General features: G+C 33.4%; 1 protein-coding gene across 4 annotated transcripts in view; it reads right to left on the reverse strand.

Moving 5' to 3' along the window:
* The window catches only part of GRID2 (glutamate ionotropic receptor delta type subunit 2), a 1,534,703-nt gene that overhangs the window by 348,169 nt on the left and 1,169,874 nt on the right, over positions 1-16,660 (reverse strand). For 3 of the 4 annotated variants that reach the window (XM_045997867.1, XM_045997868.1, XM_045997865.1), the window contains exon 10: positions 12,948-13,145. The exons of the other annotated variant lie outside the window; for it this stretch is intronic. In XM_045997867.1, the coding sequence (XP_045853823.1) occupies positions 12,948-13,145 (198 nt within the window). The remainder of the gene's footprint in view (positions 1-12,947; positions 13,146-16,660) is intronic. 4 annotated transcript variants of the gene reach the window in all.

Here is a 16,660-nt window from a genome sequence, read left to right on the forward strand (position 1 = left end):
GATGGAAACTTCTTTCAAATAAGGCCAAACTGAGCAGGATATGATTGGTTGATTGATTGAATTAAAGTGGTGCCATTGAAAGATTTTAGTTAGGGATGTGTTATTATGTAATGAACGTCTGAAATGTCTTAGAACAGATGTTGGACTGTTTTTCATTCTTTTAAGTACAAATATTTTCTAGATAGTGAGGTTTCAGTGTTAAACCAAATGCATAAAATCTTTGCCTCAATTAAGCTTACATTTTATCATGGGAAGACAAATGAAAGAATAGGTACATAGAGAGATGGTGATGAGTGTTACAAATTACAATGAAACAGGATAAGGGAATAGATAGTGCAGAGGGTAAGAGTTGTTTCAAATAGAGGGATGGTGGAGTCCTCTCTCAACTTGTCTGCAGAGATTGGAAAAAATGAGGTGGAGAAAGAGATGTCTAGGGAAGAGCATTGTAGGAAGATGGGACCGAGGTACAAAAGTCTTACTTCAGCATGTGTAAGGAGGAGCAAGAAAGTCTGTGGGCTTGCAGCATGATAAGGGAGAGAGAGATAAATGAGTTCACGTGGGGGGGTGGGTGAGGAAAGCAGAAGTTACAGATAATTTTAAGGACGGTTTTTATACTGAGTAGGATGGGAAGGTTATCAAATGACTTTCAGCAGAAGAATGACTAGATCACTCTGGCTGCTATGTTAAATATATACTAAAAAAGAAAAAATAATCTTAGGAGAGACACTGATAAAAACAAACAAGCAACCCCCTGCCTCAATAAGTAAAAATATATTGAAGACAGTCCAGAATGGGAAAAGGACAAATTATGGGAATTCTATGGCTACAATCGAAAGGAGAAAGGATGATGGCTAGAAGTAAGGTAGTGAATGGAGTCAGAAATGGGAAAACATGGGAACAAAGGAAGTCTTTTTCTGCTGCAGGGGCCTAAAGAAAATAAGACATAAAGCCTTGATTGAGAAGATACCTTTGGCTTTGCTCTTTCTCTTTGCTCTTCTCATCTAATCTATCAGCAAATCTTGCCAGCCTACTTTCAAAATATATGTCGAACTCATTATTATTATTATTATTTTTAACATAGTACCTTAGAAAGATCTTACAATCTAAATCGGCAGATAAGATGAGGCTCATTTGCCTTTCCTGGGACACATTCTTAATTCATTTTCTCAGTTAATCTTCACAACAACTGAATTCCACAGATATGGACACTGAAACTCAAAGAAATGAAAAACTCTCGGAGGCTCACATGGCTATGTGATGCCAGGATCCACAACTAATGTCTGTTTCAATCCAAAGGTCGTGTGTTTCCACTAAGGATCAGAGGGTAGGTGAAAGGATTTGGAGGCTGAAAAGTAAGAAATCTAGGGACTAACAGTAGATTCTCAGTCTTTGCAGCAAACCATGAGCTTTTAATACCGAAAATTTAAAAATGTGTCAAGAATGGAGAGTTGAACTAGGAATAAAAATTTGAAAAGTATGGACAATGCATGTCATAACAATGGAGATCAAAATAAAGAATATCTAATGAATTAAGGACGTTGGAGAATCTGTGAAGGCTCTACTGATGACATTAGCTCCTATGGTATTGAAGTGAACCAGTTGGCCAGATGTCATGAACTTCATAACAATAACCTATTACCCATGTGCAAGATCATAGAAAATGGGAATGGAGATGAACAATAGAGGATAGAAAAGAAGCAAGAACCTGAGGATGGCTTGGGCAAAAATTTAGCCTTATTTTGAGTAAGAATTTCCAGAAAGTGAAATTACTTGTCACTTTCATGATTTACTAGAGGCCATAAAGTTTGTCTGTTTTATCAGATATTCAAGAACTGGTTTGTGTTCTTATTGGTGAGACTCTATGCATGCCATATTTCCGTTTTGTTTTGTTTTATCAATTGCATATGTGTGCTTTCTAAAGGAGACTTTTCTTATCACCTCCACCAGACAGACTTCACAATATTTTCTTCTCATGCATTGAAACCTTGAGACCTGTCTCATTATTCCCCTTTACCCCTAAACCTACCACCCTCCTAACAGATTTCAATATCTATGTGGATGTCCTGGACAGCAATCATTTTGGGCCATTTCTTAAAAATAGACTTTACTCTTTAAAGAAGTTTTAGGTTTACTGGAAAATTGAGCATAAAGTACAAAAAGTTCTAATATACCACTCACTTTCTCTGGTATGCTTCTCCCTGAACACAGTTTTTTGTTTTTTTTTTTGTTCTTGTATGTTTGTTTTATTTTGTTTTGTTTTCTTTTGTTCTGTTATCAGCATCTTTAGTGTGGTACATTTGCTACACTGATTTATCCAATACCAATGCATTATTAGCTGAAGTCTATAGTTTACACTGAGGTTCACTCTTTCTATGGGTTTTGGCAAATAATGTCATGGAGCTACGACTACAGTATTATATAAAACAGTTTCACAGCTCTAAAAATCCCAGTGCTCCATCCCTTTGTTCTTCCTCTTGCCCCATTTTGGCCATTTTAAACTGTAATTCCTTTTGTCTCCTCTAATATTCTGCCATTATCTACAAGGCCAGCTCTACATTTTATCCCTAGAACTACTAGATTTCATTCTCTGGTTACCTATATCCATTGTACTAGCTCTTTTATATTTTCAGTTATACTTTATCTGGTTTTCAACCTCATCTTGACATTCTGACTAATTTTTCCAAAATTTTATCCCGGTCTATCTTCCTAGCCATGATCATGCTTCCTTGAATATTTTGCTTTCCTTTCATCTCACTCCTTGCCAAGTTTATCCACCATCTCTCAATCTTGATATGGATGTTTTAATCTTCTCTGCATTAAAGAAAGTCATGCTTGTTTAGTGCCACATTGCTCTTACACTTGGGAATTTAATTCCGGCTAAAGGAAGTCACACTATTGTTTAGACACACATCGCTGCTAGTCTCAGCAGCAATGAAAAGTATCAGTCTTACATAAAAATTTGCTCAATCCTCAGCAACACTGATCCATTCTTTAATCTATTTTGATTTAGCAGTCACTATCACTTCCCTTTTCAAAGCCTCCCACTTTCTCGTAGACTATTTGTAATACCTGGCCCCATTACTGTCAACAGACTTCATCTCCTATTGTTATCAAGACATTTGAAGTGATGAGATATGATCTTTCTCAAGTTCCCAACCTCTTGTCTGTAAATTTAAGTACTACCAGACACATTCTTAAAATGTGTTTTTCAGTATCAAAGAAACATCTTTACCCCATTAAAAGCAATTCTCAGTCTAAGCATTTATTATATTTTCTGTGTGATCTTTCACATATTAACTTCCTTTTCTTATATTAAATTCTCATCTTTATTTTTCTATCTCAGTTTATAATTATATTCAGGTTTCTCTTAATCCAAAAACAAACCAGCAAAAACGCCACCTAAACCAGTGACTTTCGAACTATTATCTCTTTCTTTTAATCACCACCCAAACATTCTAGAAGAGTGTTATATACACATGTTGCTTCCACTTTTTCACTTCCGAATTTTTCCATCTCCTTTGGCAGTCTGGCTTCTTCCTCTACTCTTGCTACCAAAAGAGTTGCGGCTTAGGTCATCAACAACTTCCAAAGAGCCAAGCTAGTAGACATTTGACAGCCCTTATGGCTTAGAAATTTTTGACATTGCTAGTCATAGCTTATTATTTTTTTTAAGCTCGCTTAGCCTAACTGACCTCTTCTGTGGTGTGGTCATGCTTCTCTGAATTATTATTAATTTTTTTTCTTCATTAACTCTTCTTTTTCCATCAGTTCTTACATGGTGGCCTTCTTCAGGGTTTCATACTAAAATCACTTTAGTAATCTTATTGTATGATTTCTTCTTTGCAATCTCATGCATTTTCACGCTGTCAGCTACCACTCATAGGCTTAGGGACTCCTAAATATATGCCTCTTTTTGGGCCATTTTGGTGAGGTTCAGAGTCCTCTCTATCTGTGAATATTCCACAAACATCCAACTCATCCTATCCTTGCTTTGAGTGCTATAAAGGCCTCCTTAATCTTGGCCTGCTCTCTGTGCTATTTCTCACCTTTCTGTCTTTGCTTATGCTCCTTTGTCTGTCAGTAGATATCCCATGCTTTTCACCTGGATGATACAACTTATTATACTGTCATGAGTATACACATCTCTCCTTTTAGGAAGTTTACCTCTACTTTATTGTTATGGCTTCCATAGTGCATGCCTCTAACGTAGAGCTTAACTGCACTGCATTGTAGTTATTATTTTTTTTTTTTTAAGATTTTACTTATTTATTTGACACAGAGAGATCACAAGTAGGCAGAGAGGCAGGCAGAGAGAGAGAGGAGGAAGCAGGGTCCCTGTGGAGCAGAGAGCCTGATGCAGGGCTCGATCCCAGGACCCTGAGATCATGACCTGAGCCGAAGGCAGCAGCTTAATCCACTGAGCCACCCAGGCGCCCCTGTAGTTATGTTTAATGTCTCTGTTTCCCATTAGGCTAAGAGGGCCATAAGCACAAGAACCATGTTCTATGTATCTTTATGTCTCTAGTGCCTAACTTACTACATAGAATATGGAGACCACCAGTGAAACATGTTTATTATAGATGCTTTTATCTTATTCACACTTGCATTCCTCCATTGTACCTTGACTAAGGCATTAATACTTTTAACTGGCATAAGTTTAAAAATATTTATAAAGCAACCATATAAATATATGTTTTGAATGCATTGATGAATTAAAATAACTATGATAGAAATATATTTACCTTTTAAGACAAAAGAACTGCAAAACTTCACATCAACCATTTAAAATGAGGAAGCCTCTATAGCGCAGTGCAGATTATTTCTTCTGTTCAGTCTTGGGGGCACTTTCTTCCTCAGGAAATGACATTATCGGCACTGTAATCACTAAAGTGTCTACTCTTATTATCAATTTCAATATTATATCTACCTTTGAAAATTTCTTTATGCTTGTGAAACTATGAAAGGTGGAAAAGGGACAAAAAAGCCCAGTATTGGTCCAGAAATTTAAAATGGGAAATAAGATTCTAAATAGGGCTATTTTAACTTTGCAACATTACTATAATTAGTTGCATGCTAAGTATAAATATTTCATCCCAATTTTACAGATCTATAATTTACTCTACTTGCTCTTCCTTCTGTTCTGTTTCCTGAGTTCTGGCTTTATTCCATTGTTATATCTATTTTCCTTGGGGGGGTGAAACTCCTGCCATATAAAATACACTTGATATCATTAGGGTGAAGAAATATCAAACTTTTTTCTTCATATAACCTCCAAAGGAATTTTCAAACTATGTACCTCTCCATGTTTATAATTGACATATTACGTTTACATTTGTTTAGACAACCGCCAAGTGTGCAGTTTCTAGACAGAATTGGTCATATCTCTGTTTCTCTCAACCCCACCCCTCCATTTTTATTCTGCTATGTACTGTGAGCCTTACAGGGATGGAAATCTGTACACTACTTTTTCCAGGCTCCTCTGCCATCTGGACTCTTCTTAATTTCCACCAGAGTGAAGCCGCTGAGGATGTCAAAAAGAAGAAAGAGCAGAGCCTTCTGTTTTAAATGGTTATTTCAGTGGCTGTAGCAGCAATGGCAGGAGATGATCCCTGACTCTGGCATCTGAGGCAGAGGCAGCATCTTCGTGGTGGCCCCAGTTAAGCCCTGTGTATCTTCTTTGGGAGATACAGTCAACTGGACCATTAGTGACTCCTGATACCTTGATTATTCTCCTTCTGTTTTGTTCTTCCATTCCTTCTAATGTCTTTGTGATCAATCCCTGTATTCTATCTCTTCTCTTTGCAATTTCAGGAGTGGTTTTTGTTTTCCTAACCAGACACTGACTTAAGTGTGTTCTGTTATAAATATTAAAAATTTAAAATAAAATTGTCAAGTGTGTCCTAAAAATGTATTCAACTATCATAGCAATTTAAACCATCACTTTTTTCTAATAGGATAAACATTTCCATCATTTTTAAGAATTTTTGAACTCTATATTCCATTCTACTTTCACAAAAGTTTTATCCAAGGACACCTGGGTGGCTCAGTGGGTTAAAGCCTCTGCCTTCGGCTCAGGTCATGATCCCAGGGTCCTGGGATCCAGCCCTGCATCGGGCTCTCTGCTCAGCAGGGAGCCTGCTTCTTCTTCTCTCTCTGCCTGCTTTTCTCTCTACGTGTGATCTCTGTCTGTCAAATAAAAAAATAAAATCTTTTAAAAAAAAGTTTTATCCAAATATAATATAAATGCATGCCTAAAAGTCTTTTCTGGGTCACCAAATTATATTTTTTGCAACAAAAATATGTATGCAAATTAAATTTAAAATCTCAAATAACCTGTGACCAGAAATTTCAGGTGTAAAACATTTCTTCTGAGTTGAGTCATCATTATATTTGTATACAATATATTGACTCATGGACCATAAAGTGAAACTTTATGACATTGATAGAGCTTTTTTAAAAAATTAATTTGAATATCCCATGAGTCAATATTAATTATGGTTTGGATGAAGTAAGGGTGAGCATTATGCTATATTTTTTCATTTTATAGAAACCTTGTCCAAATGAATGAATAAAAGACAATGGAAGGAGTATTTTGTTTTGTTTTGTTTTTTGTTTTTAGCAATGCCATTCAATTCCTTGAAATTCATCCTTGCTATACATGGAAAAATCACTGTGATCTCTTCATCAAAAAAAATTTTTTTTAATGATCTAGCATTTGACAACTTGAGTTTTATGCTCTTTTACTATTGCTTTTAATTTTTTTTAAGATTTTATTTATTTATTTGACAGACAGAGATCACAAGTAGGCAGAGAGACAGAGAGAGAGAGAGAGAGGAGGAAGCAGGCTCCCCGCTGACAGAGTCTGATGTGGGGCTGGATCCCAGGACTCTGGGATCATGACCTGAGCCGAAGGCGCCCCTGCTTTTAATTTTTTTAGGTAAAAGCATCTGGCTTATAAAGGGATGTAGTGTCACCAGAGTTTCTATTGTGTCTTAGTTTGGTGCATAAGAGAATATTTATACCTAGAGCCACGTGTCATAAAGAGATTTTGTATGCATGAAAGATATGTCCTTATTTTATAAAGTAGGAGAGGGGTGATTATATAAAGGATAAGGAAATAAGAAACACCAAGGTCATGTTTTCAGGTAGATGATTTTTAGGAAAGATTACTTATAGAAATTGAGAATATGGAAATTTATTTCCTGCCCTGCTACCTCTATCAGTTTGCTCTTTAAAAAGTCTTCTAGTACAATACAAGTAAGGTATGAACCTAAATAATAGAACACCCAGCTTTTTTCCTAATTTTTTTTTGTATTTCTATCCTAAACTTTATATATTTATTATTTCATATATAACTTTCCCTCCAATTTTTGTAATTTTGTTCTTCACTTTTAAGCCAGAAGAAAATAATTTATTAGTCACATTAACTCACCTTAACAATTCCTCCTATTCTGATCAGAACATATCTTTTAATTTTCTATTTTACACTGAAACATCTTTTGTCCAGACCTGAGTTCTCATAAATTTTAAAAGCATATTAATTATAGAAAGTTATAAAACTAGTAAAGCAGATGAGAAATAGAGAAGACTTTGCCAAATTCTTAGTTTTTGTTGTTGTTGTTTCTTCATTTGTTTTGTTTTTTAATTTCTATATATAAATGAAATCATATGGTATTTTTCTTTCTCTGACTTATTTCACTTAGCATAATACTCTCTAGGCCCATCCATGTTATCAGAAATGGTAATATCTCATTTTTTTAAAGGCTGAAAAATTTTCCATTGTGTATATATACCACATCTTCTTTATCCATACATCTATTGATGGACACTTAGGTTGTTTCCATGTCTTAGCTATTGTAAATATTGCTGCAATAAATATAGGGGTGCATATATCTTTCTAAGTTAATGTTTTCAGTTTCTCTTTAAAGAATATTTTATTTATTTATTTGAGAGAGAGAGAGAAAGTGCATGAGCAAGGGGAGGGACAGAGGAGCAGGGAAAAGCAGACTTCCTGCTGAGCAGGGAGCCTGACACAGGTCTCCATTCCAGGATTCTGAGATCATGACCTGAGCTGAAGGCAGACCTTTAACTGACTGAACCACCCAGCTGACTCAATGTTTTCATTTTCTTTCCCAGTGGTGGAATTATTGGATCATATGATATTTCTATTTTTATTCTTTGAAGAACTGCCATACTGTTTTCCACAGCAGCTGCTCCAATCTACATTCCCACCAACAGCATACAAGTGTTTCTTTTTTCCCACATCTTCACCAATGTTTCTTATATCTTCACTTTTTGATACCAGCCATCAATGTGAGGAACATTCTTAGTTTTTAAAATAGACTTCAAATATATATTTATGGGATTATGTGCTCTCTTTGGCTGTACGTTCCTCTCTAAAAGTTATGTTATGTACTGAACCCCTGACTTCTGATTTTAATGGAAAGTCCCTTTAACATGAGATAACCCAACTCTGAAACATGAGTGCCACCTCTGGAAAAATCAAATACCTCAGAAACTTTCCATGTTTCTTCTTTGACTCTTTCTTTAATGTGATAGTCTGTCCATAGTCATCATGACAGACTCCAAGAAACATTCTTTTAATTTTGGTTTTCTCTTAGGAAGATAGACAATTAAGTGGACCCATGCAGTTCAACCTATGTTCTTTGAGGGTCAACCGTGTTTACTGTTATTTGAAATATACTTAGATTCATGAAAAATGTCTACACTAGCAGAGAATTTATAAAAGTAATACACTCATTTTTGTGGAGCTCTGTCATAACATTATTATGTCATTTCAACAGGTTATTTTGCTTTACAGGGGTAAATAACCCTGAAGAAAATTTCAATATGATGAATCTTGTTGGATAATCTAAAACACCTTATGATATTTTACTGATTATCATTAGTATCATTGAATTCATATTTTTAATTTTTGAAAATTAGAGCTTACATTTCTATTAGTAATATAATAAAGTTAAGCAAAATATTATGTACCCTCAACATCTTGGCAGTCATTCTATAATGCTGACTGTTCTTTCCTCCTTAAAATGTCTTCCCTTGGCTTTCATAACACCACATTTTCTCCATTTTTTTCCTATCTTTGCCTTCTCTAACCAACTTTTAGGTAGGCTTATTCTTCTGCATCTGAGAAATATCTAAATATTTCTCAGAGCCTGGTCAGAATGGCCAAATATCTCTGTGAATAAAATAAAAATCTAGTTGCAATAAACAGAGTTACAACTTTTCTGGCTAAAAATCATATGTCAGTTGCTTTCTATAAGCCTAATTTTTTACTTTCTAAAAGGACTGCACTGAACTTTAAGTTATCATACAGTAATGGCATGCTCTTACAAGAAAATGGAAACAATTAAATTGAATGTTAATGAAGACTAGCATACTATTACTTATGTGTGGTTGTTATATAATAAATTCTTAAAGTGTTTAAAGTTATACTTTTAAGTAATCTTTACATTAACATTCTTGTATTCCTCACTTCAAAGATGAGAAAGTAAGTCTTAAGAATGCAACTAACTGGGGCACCTGGGTGGCTCAGTGGGTTAAGCCTCTGCCTTCGGCTCAGGTCATGATCTCAGGGTCCTGGGATGGAGCCCCACATTGGGCTCTCTGCTTAGCAGGGAGCCTGCTTCTCCCCTCTCTCTGCCTGCCTCTCTGCCTACTTGTGATCTCACTCCCTCTGTCAAATAAATATATAAAATCTTTAAAAAAAAAAAAAGAATGCAACTAACTGGAATAAGCCCACAAGTCTAAAAACATCAACAATATTGGACTAATTCTTATGCTTTCTCATCATCAACTTGCATAGCAAATGAAGTTTGTTAGCAAAATAGCTCATTAAGAATTTTATCCATTCTCTATAAAGCGATTTTTATATTGCTTTTTAATAATGCCTGTGCTTTTCTTTATCCTTCATTTTAACATTGTTGCTTATCTGGGTTCAGATCAGGTAGGACCTCTCAGAGATACAAAAGCAGAATACAAAAGGTTTGTGGGTTTTTAAAAGAGGAATATAAGATATCATAGTTTTAATAAGAGGAATGAGAATTGATCATTCCCTCTCTACTACTGAAAATATTGGTATTAATGTTTTTCAAATAAGATTCCATGTGTAATTGATTTAATAATAAAACAAACTCAGGAAGATTTTAAAGGATATAAAAATCGCATTATTACTTTTCTTACCACTACCTTCAAAACATTTTATTTTTTTCTCTTCCCCATGTCTTGGAAACAACTTATTCAGACCTTTTAGTTCTCTGAATATGTGTAAGTATTTCAGAAATAATTCCAGTTCTGGCAATGATCAGATAGTTTTTACTGAATTAACCCAACAAATAATAACAATTATAAATTCTGTATCAAATTTAAAAACACAAATTAAAAAGACTGGAGATAAACCAAAGGAAGGAAGAAACTGAAGGGTATCTGACTCTTGAAAAATGGTAATTGCATTAGGTAAGATCCATTTTTATACGGTTTATTATTGAAGACCCACCTCAGTTTAGATTACAAGAGGTACTGGAGCTCAAACAGAAAGTCAGTGTCTCATAAGATTTAAGTGTCAAGAGATGGAGTCTGAGGCAGCCAGGGTGGCCAGAAATTAAAAGCAAATCACAGACAGGAGGGAGTCATGGAAGAATGAGCCAAAAATTTGTGAATAAGCTTCCCTCAAGTCCTTGGTTGACTCCTAAACTGCACATGCATGAGGATAACTTTTTAAAAAATCAGCAGAAAGCAACAACCAGAAGACTAAAAGAGCTGAACAAAGATTATAATTACTGCTTATGACAGGGAAGATAGAGATAAAATTTTGAGTCCCTCTAAGTCACAAGGGTTTGATGAAAACCACAGGCTTTTTCATAGAAACTCCAGAAGGCTATGCTTAAGAACATAAGGATTGCTAAAACCAATTGATTTTCCCCCAAAACTAAAGAAAATAAAAAAGACCTGACTTAACAACATGTAAAACCAAAGCTCCACAAGTTCAGGGGAAACCTATAATAACTAGTTACTAAAACAAAAACCAGTCCTCTTCAGAGTATGCAATCTCAGAGACATAATCTCAAGTGTTCATAATGTATCAACCACAATGGTCAGTATTCAGTCAAATGTGACAAAACAGAAATGAGAAGAATTAGAAAAATGTGATCTATGGATAATAGAAAAAGCGGTGAACATAAGTCTATCTGGAGATGGCAAAGATGTTAAAACTGTAGCAGATAAGGACTTTGAAACACCTGTTATCAGTATGGTGAAGGATTTACAAGAAAAGATGATCATAAAAAAGATATGAAATCTCAGAAGAGAAATGGAAATCATTTTTTAAAAAACTGAAATTCTAGGACTGGAAAATAAGCTTCCTAAAATAAAAAAGGTTACCACATGAACTTAGCAGAAAATTGGAGACTGCAGAAGAATCAGTAAGCTTGAAAGCAGATCAAGATAAATAATTTAAAGTAAGAGTCAGAGAGTAAAAATATTTCAAGAAGTTAAATAACACCTCAGTAACTTAGAGATAATATTAAGAGGTTCGACATGAATATTCTCTAAGCTTTAAAGAGAGAGGAGGAAGGGAAAAGCGTAGAAAAAATAACTATAGCAGAATTGCCAACATTTACTAGATTATATGAAACTTATTTCGGAAACTCAGTGAATCTCTAGGAGTATAAAACAAGGAAAACCACATGTAGGCAGGTCATAGTTACACATCAAAACATCAAAAATGAAAAAAAAATTGTAAAAAAGCCAGCCCATACTAAAAAATGGAACAAAAGTATAAATGATATCTGACTTCTCATCAGAAGCAATATAAGGCAAAAAGACTGTAGAAAGACACCTTTAAAATGTTTAACATTGAGAAAAACTGTTAACTCAGAGTTTTAGTAATGATGTAAAGTAAATGATGGCAGGTGAGTGAACAGAAATGTAGAACTAACTGAAAAACCTTAGAAACAGTGGATAAATGGTTAAATACCAGAAACTTAAAAGAGAACTGAAAGTTTAAGTTAAAAAACTATTACATTTTACTCTGGAGTTCTGAAATAATAATTATTATGACCACAATAGCATAAAGGATAGGGTGGTATAAATGAAATTATATTGTTACAAATTTATACCTTTTTAAAAATGTGAAGTGGTATGATATTAAACTAGATAGAATGTGATAAAAATACCACACAAAGAGAAATACAAAGAGATACAGTAAAAAGTCAAAAGAGGAAATAAAGTCAAATATGAAAAATATTCAGTTAACCAAAAGAGAAGCAAAAAAATAAAGAACAGAGAGAAAAATGGGACATACATAAATCAAATAGTGAATTACAAACCTGAACCCAACTATTCAAAAATTCATCAGGAAGACATAATAATTATAAATGTGTGAGCACCTAATAACAGAGTAAAAAAAAAATGAAGCAAAATCTGACAGAAATAGAGATAAACAAATAAAGAAGTTTAAGCACTCTTTGAAAAATCAAAGAACAAGGAGAAATATATCAGTAAGGATAGATCTACCTTACTTAGATCCTGAAACTAAATGATTAGCCCCTAATTGTTTTTTGTGTGTTTTTTGGCAAATAACATTGCATTTTTTAAAGAAAACAATGATATGAATTGTGTTTGTAAATTACATCGTGACTTCAGTGTGTATCATATACTGACAACATGGTTCGAGTGTAAATTTGGCAAAAGTAAAGCCTTTTATAGATACTTTTCTATTATATGAAATATTTTAAAATGTAGCTTTATTTTTCTCATCAGTTTTTCTCTACACAGAGTTCATAAAATAGTACTGGTTGCAACTTTTGCACTCAATATTGCCACTTAATCCTCTGTCTTGCACTTATTTTATACGAAATAAGCTTCTAGGAGTTCCAGTTCAGTCATTGGTGATGGTTAGATAGGTAGATAGATAAATAAATGCTTACCTTAAAGACTAGTTCTCCTACCAAGCCATTCCATGTTCCATCTTCTTGTGGGCTTCCATACTTGTGATCCGGTGCAACATAAATTTCATAGTTAAAACCCAGGTAGTTAGATAAGGCATCCAAAACATCAATGGAGAAGCCTTGGTATTTCTTCGGCTTACCCAAGACATTTTCAGAGACCATTACAAATGGTTCTTCCTACATGGAAATAAGAGAAATCCTTGATGTCAATCTACAGTGCTCCCTGAAACCAAAAATTAATTCTTCAAAGAGTTTTGCTTATACACAACCTAAAAATTGCTTTTGAACTTTGAAAGAATTAACTTAGAAATATAACTTATGTGTTATTAATGTGTCATAGTATTGAATAATGTTTAATCACTTAATTACCTTTCATTTCTCATTTAATTATTACTATAACAAAAATTAGATGAAAGTGACTATAAAACTTCAGGGGCCATGAATTCATTTTTCTTGTCACTCTAGGACCAACCTACAATTCAGCAATAATAAAATTATATTTAAGAAACCAGAAGTTTTTTGTATCCTGAAGCATTTGTTATCTATGTATGTCAAAAATATGTAAAATAATATTTTAACAGATAAACTCTACATAAACTCTCTGAAAAGAACAAAAAATTCTAAGAACATACAGTTTAACAAAAATTTATAACATGACACTTACTTGGAATTATTTGATAAATAATTTTGAAATGTAGATATAACCACACATTTCATTGAAAAAAACAGCTTCTCTATCATTGCTATGAAAAATTCACTTAAGTTTTTGGCAAACTGTATGATTTAGTAAATTTAGCAAATTGGTTTCTGTTTCTACATCTTTTACCATTTTGTGTTTTTGTCCTCTTACAGTTAACCGATAGGCTCCTTTCACTTTTTAGAACACCTGGTATTAAGGAAGCTCAATTGGTTTGAAACATGCTGGCAGACTACAGAAAATTAAATAATCTACTCCTTAATTTCTTAAATTTGTTCAGAAACCTCTCAGAACAGTAATATTTACAGATAACTCTCTCTCTATATATATATACACACACATATATATATATATCTAGCCCTCCAGGCAGGTTAAAATCTATTCTGGGTTTAAGCCAGAAAACCCAAAGATTTTATCCTTGGATCATTTTTCTTTAGAGACTCACAGATAAACCTTCATTGAGATGTAAAATAACACTTTACTTTGGCTTTTAGTCAAAGATCCAAAGTAAGTGTCTTATAAAATCACTGCATCTATTATAACAATATTGTCCACCATAACATTCAGTTTTCCCCTAAAAATACCATGAGATGAATTTTTGAATTTTTCAGAGCCAAGAGGGTTTCATTTTGTGCCCACTTCTAAATAATTAAAATAAGATAACTAATTATCTTGGTATCCCTTTTCACTTCGGCACCCAGAAAATCAGTTCTAAGTTTGAGGCTTATCTACAACTATGTTGTGGTATTTGTAGTATTTTTTAAATTTAGGTTTTCTAAACTAGTGACACTTTCTCTTTTTAAAAATGTGGTCTTGGTCAACTGTTTATATCTTACCTCAGAGTAAAATAAATCAGTAAATAAATAGGTAAAGGAGGTGATGGCTATTTGTTCCCGAGTAGTTGTTCTCTTCCTCACTAATTATATATACATATATGCATATGCATATGTATATCTCCATCTATTATCTATCTATCTATCTATGTTTTTATATTAGCACCTGAGAAAAAAGACAATCTATAGTCTCCTTTTAGGCAAAGTGAGACCATGTGACTAATTCTGACCAATGGAATGTAAGCAGGTGTTTTGTGCAATTGTTCTTTCATCGTTCCTCTTTTTTTCCAGTTGGAATGAGCACATAATTTCTGGGGCTCTGGTAACTGTTTTAAAGCACACGGAGTGGAAAAATAAGATAGAAGATGTCTATGCCCTTGAAATGTGAAATGCCATACCAGACTGTAACTTTCTAGGATTATAGAACATAAGAAAAAAAGAAATTTCAATTTTTTTTGTTGTCAAGCTCCTGATTATTTTTCCATTACAATACTGTTTGATGCTAATGAACACTGATAGATCAGTAGCAGAGAGGTTTTGGGAATGGATAAAAATTTCAAGTAATACTGATTTGTTTAATCTAAATGATGTCAAATGAAAGAAAAGTAAAAATTCAATCAATCCTTTAATATTATGTGTAAAATATAGAACATCTTGATGATTCTAAATATTTATATATTTTAAAATGTATAGTAATCTTTGAGATAATTGGCAGAATTTGTTACCAAATATTCAGTTATACAAACAAAACACAGACCTAGCCAACGACTATGCAATGTGATGTACAAATACTCTGAAGTAGGCAATGAGGTCATTAGAATCAGAATGAATTAAATAAACTCCAAAAAGAAGATCATATTCAGAAGCATGCCAATAAGATTAGGAAATTCTGGAATTTTAGAGTTAGAATTAGTCTACATTTTAAACATTATTTATTGACAAACCAAAGTAAAGATGATTCATAAGAGATCTTATTTGATTGATTCCTTTACCAGTAATTTTGGACCACATATATTCTCTATTTATCCATGGTCTTCAAAATCTAATAAACCTTTAAAGTTAAACAGCAATTTAATAAACAGAAAGCTGAATACTGTTCTTCAGGATGATACTTAAACATTAAGAATACTAATTAAATGTATTGCAAAACGAAAAGATCTATCTGGAAAATATTATCTCAATGTATGCTTTGATATGAAATATTGTTTTTAAATTTTTACTCTTATCTCATTAAAACAGTTGTTGAATATGCTAAATTATATTTCCTTAATATGTTAAATTTTCCTCCAAAATTATTTTTAATTCCAATATTATAAGTGAATACCCAGGCAAATGGATACTTTCAAAGTTTTGTTGCCAAAGTCTGGTCCCAGAAAAATCAGCTAGAATTGATTAAAGGTCTAGAGTAAAAATGGCTATCCTAATGGTTCTTTTACAGAGGATTGATGAATTATTAATGAACATGGTCTTCAAATTTTACGACCCAAATAAACTTTTATTACATCCTATCACTTCTCTTCCGAATAGATGTTTTTAGACTTTATTTTTAAGCTCTTTAACAGATTAGGATCCCTATTTGTACATCCTACCCCAGACCAGTTATGCTTTATGAGGACAATCAGCCAATACATTGGACTGGAAAACATAGCAATAGAAATTAGACTGAAGGTCTAGAACCAATAGTAGAAAAAATACTTTCCCTTCCCTATGGCAATAATGAAGGTGGTTGAATCACTTTTATCTATGTACCTATTTCCAAAATTTATTCATTCATTGACTTACCTATTTAACATGAATTGAGCAGCTACAGCATCAAGTTATTACATTCAGTATAGTGAGTGTAGTACCCACTATACTCGATACTGTAGAAACTCATGGCCACCATTCCAAAACAATCACAGTCTGGAAAAAGCCACATACTCGAAAAATATAACATAAAACAAAAGCAACATACACTGTAACTATTACACACAAAACGCCAGAGAAACACAACAGAAAGTATTAAAAAAAAAAGAAAAGAAAAGAAAAGAAAAGGAAGCCTTCATTTTGGGAGTTACTGGCTATGGACTATTTTAACAGATAAGAAAAATTAGAAAGGAAAATTTCAACTCAAGATCACACAGAAGGTTACAGAACAGAAAGTCATCACAAATCATTTTACT

Source organism: Meles meles, chromosome 2, assembly GCF_922984935.1.
Source record: "Meles meles chromosome 2, mMelMel3.1 paternal haplotype, whole genome shotgun sequence".
Lineage (NCBI taxonomy): Eukaryota > Metazoa > Chordata > Mammalia > Carnivora > Mustelidae > Meles > Meles meles.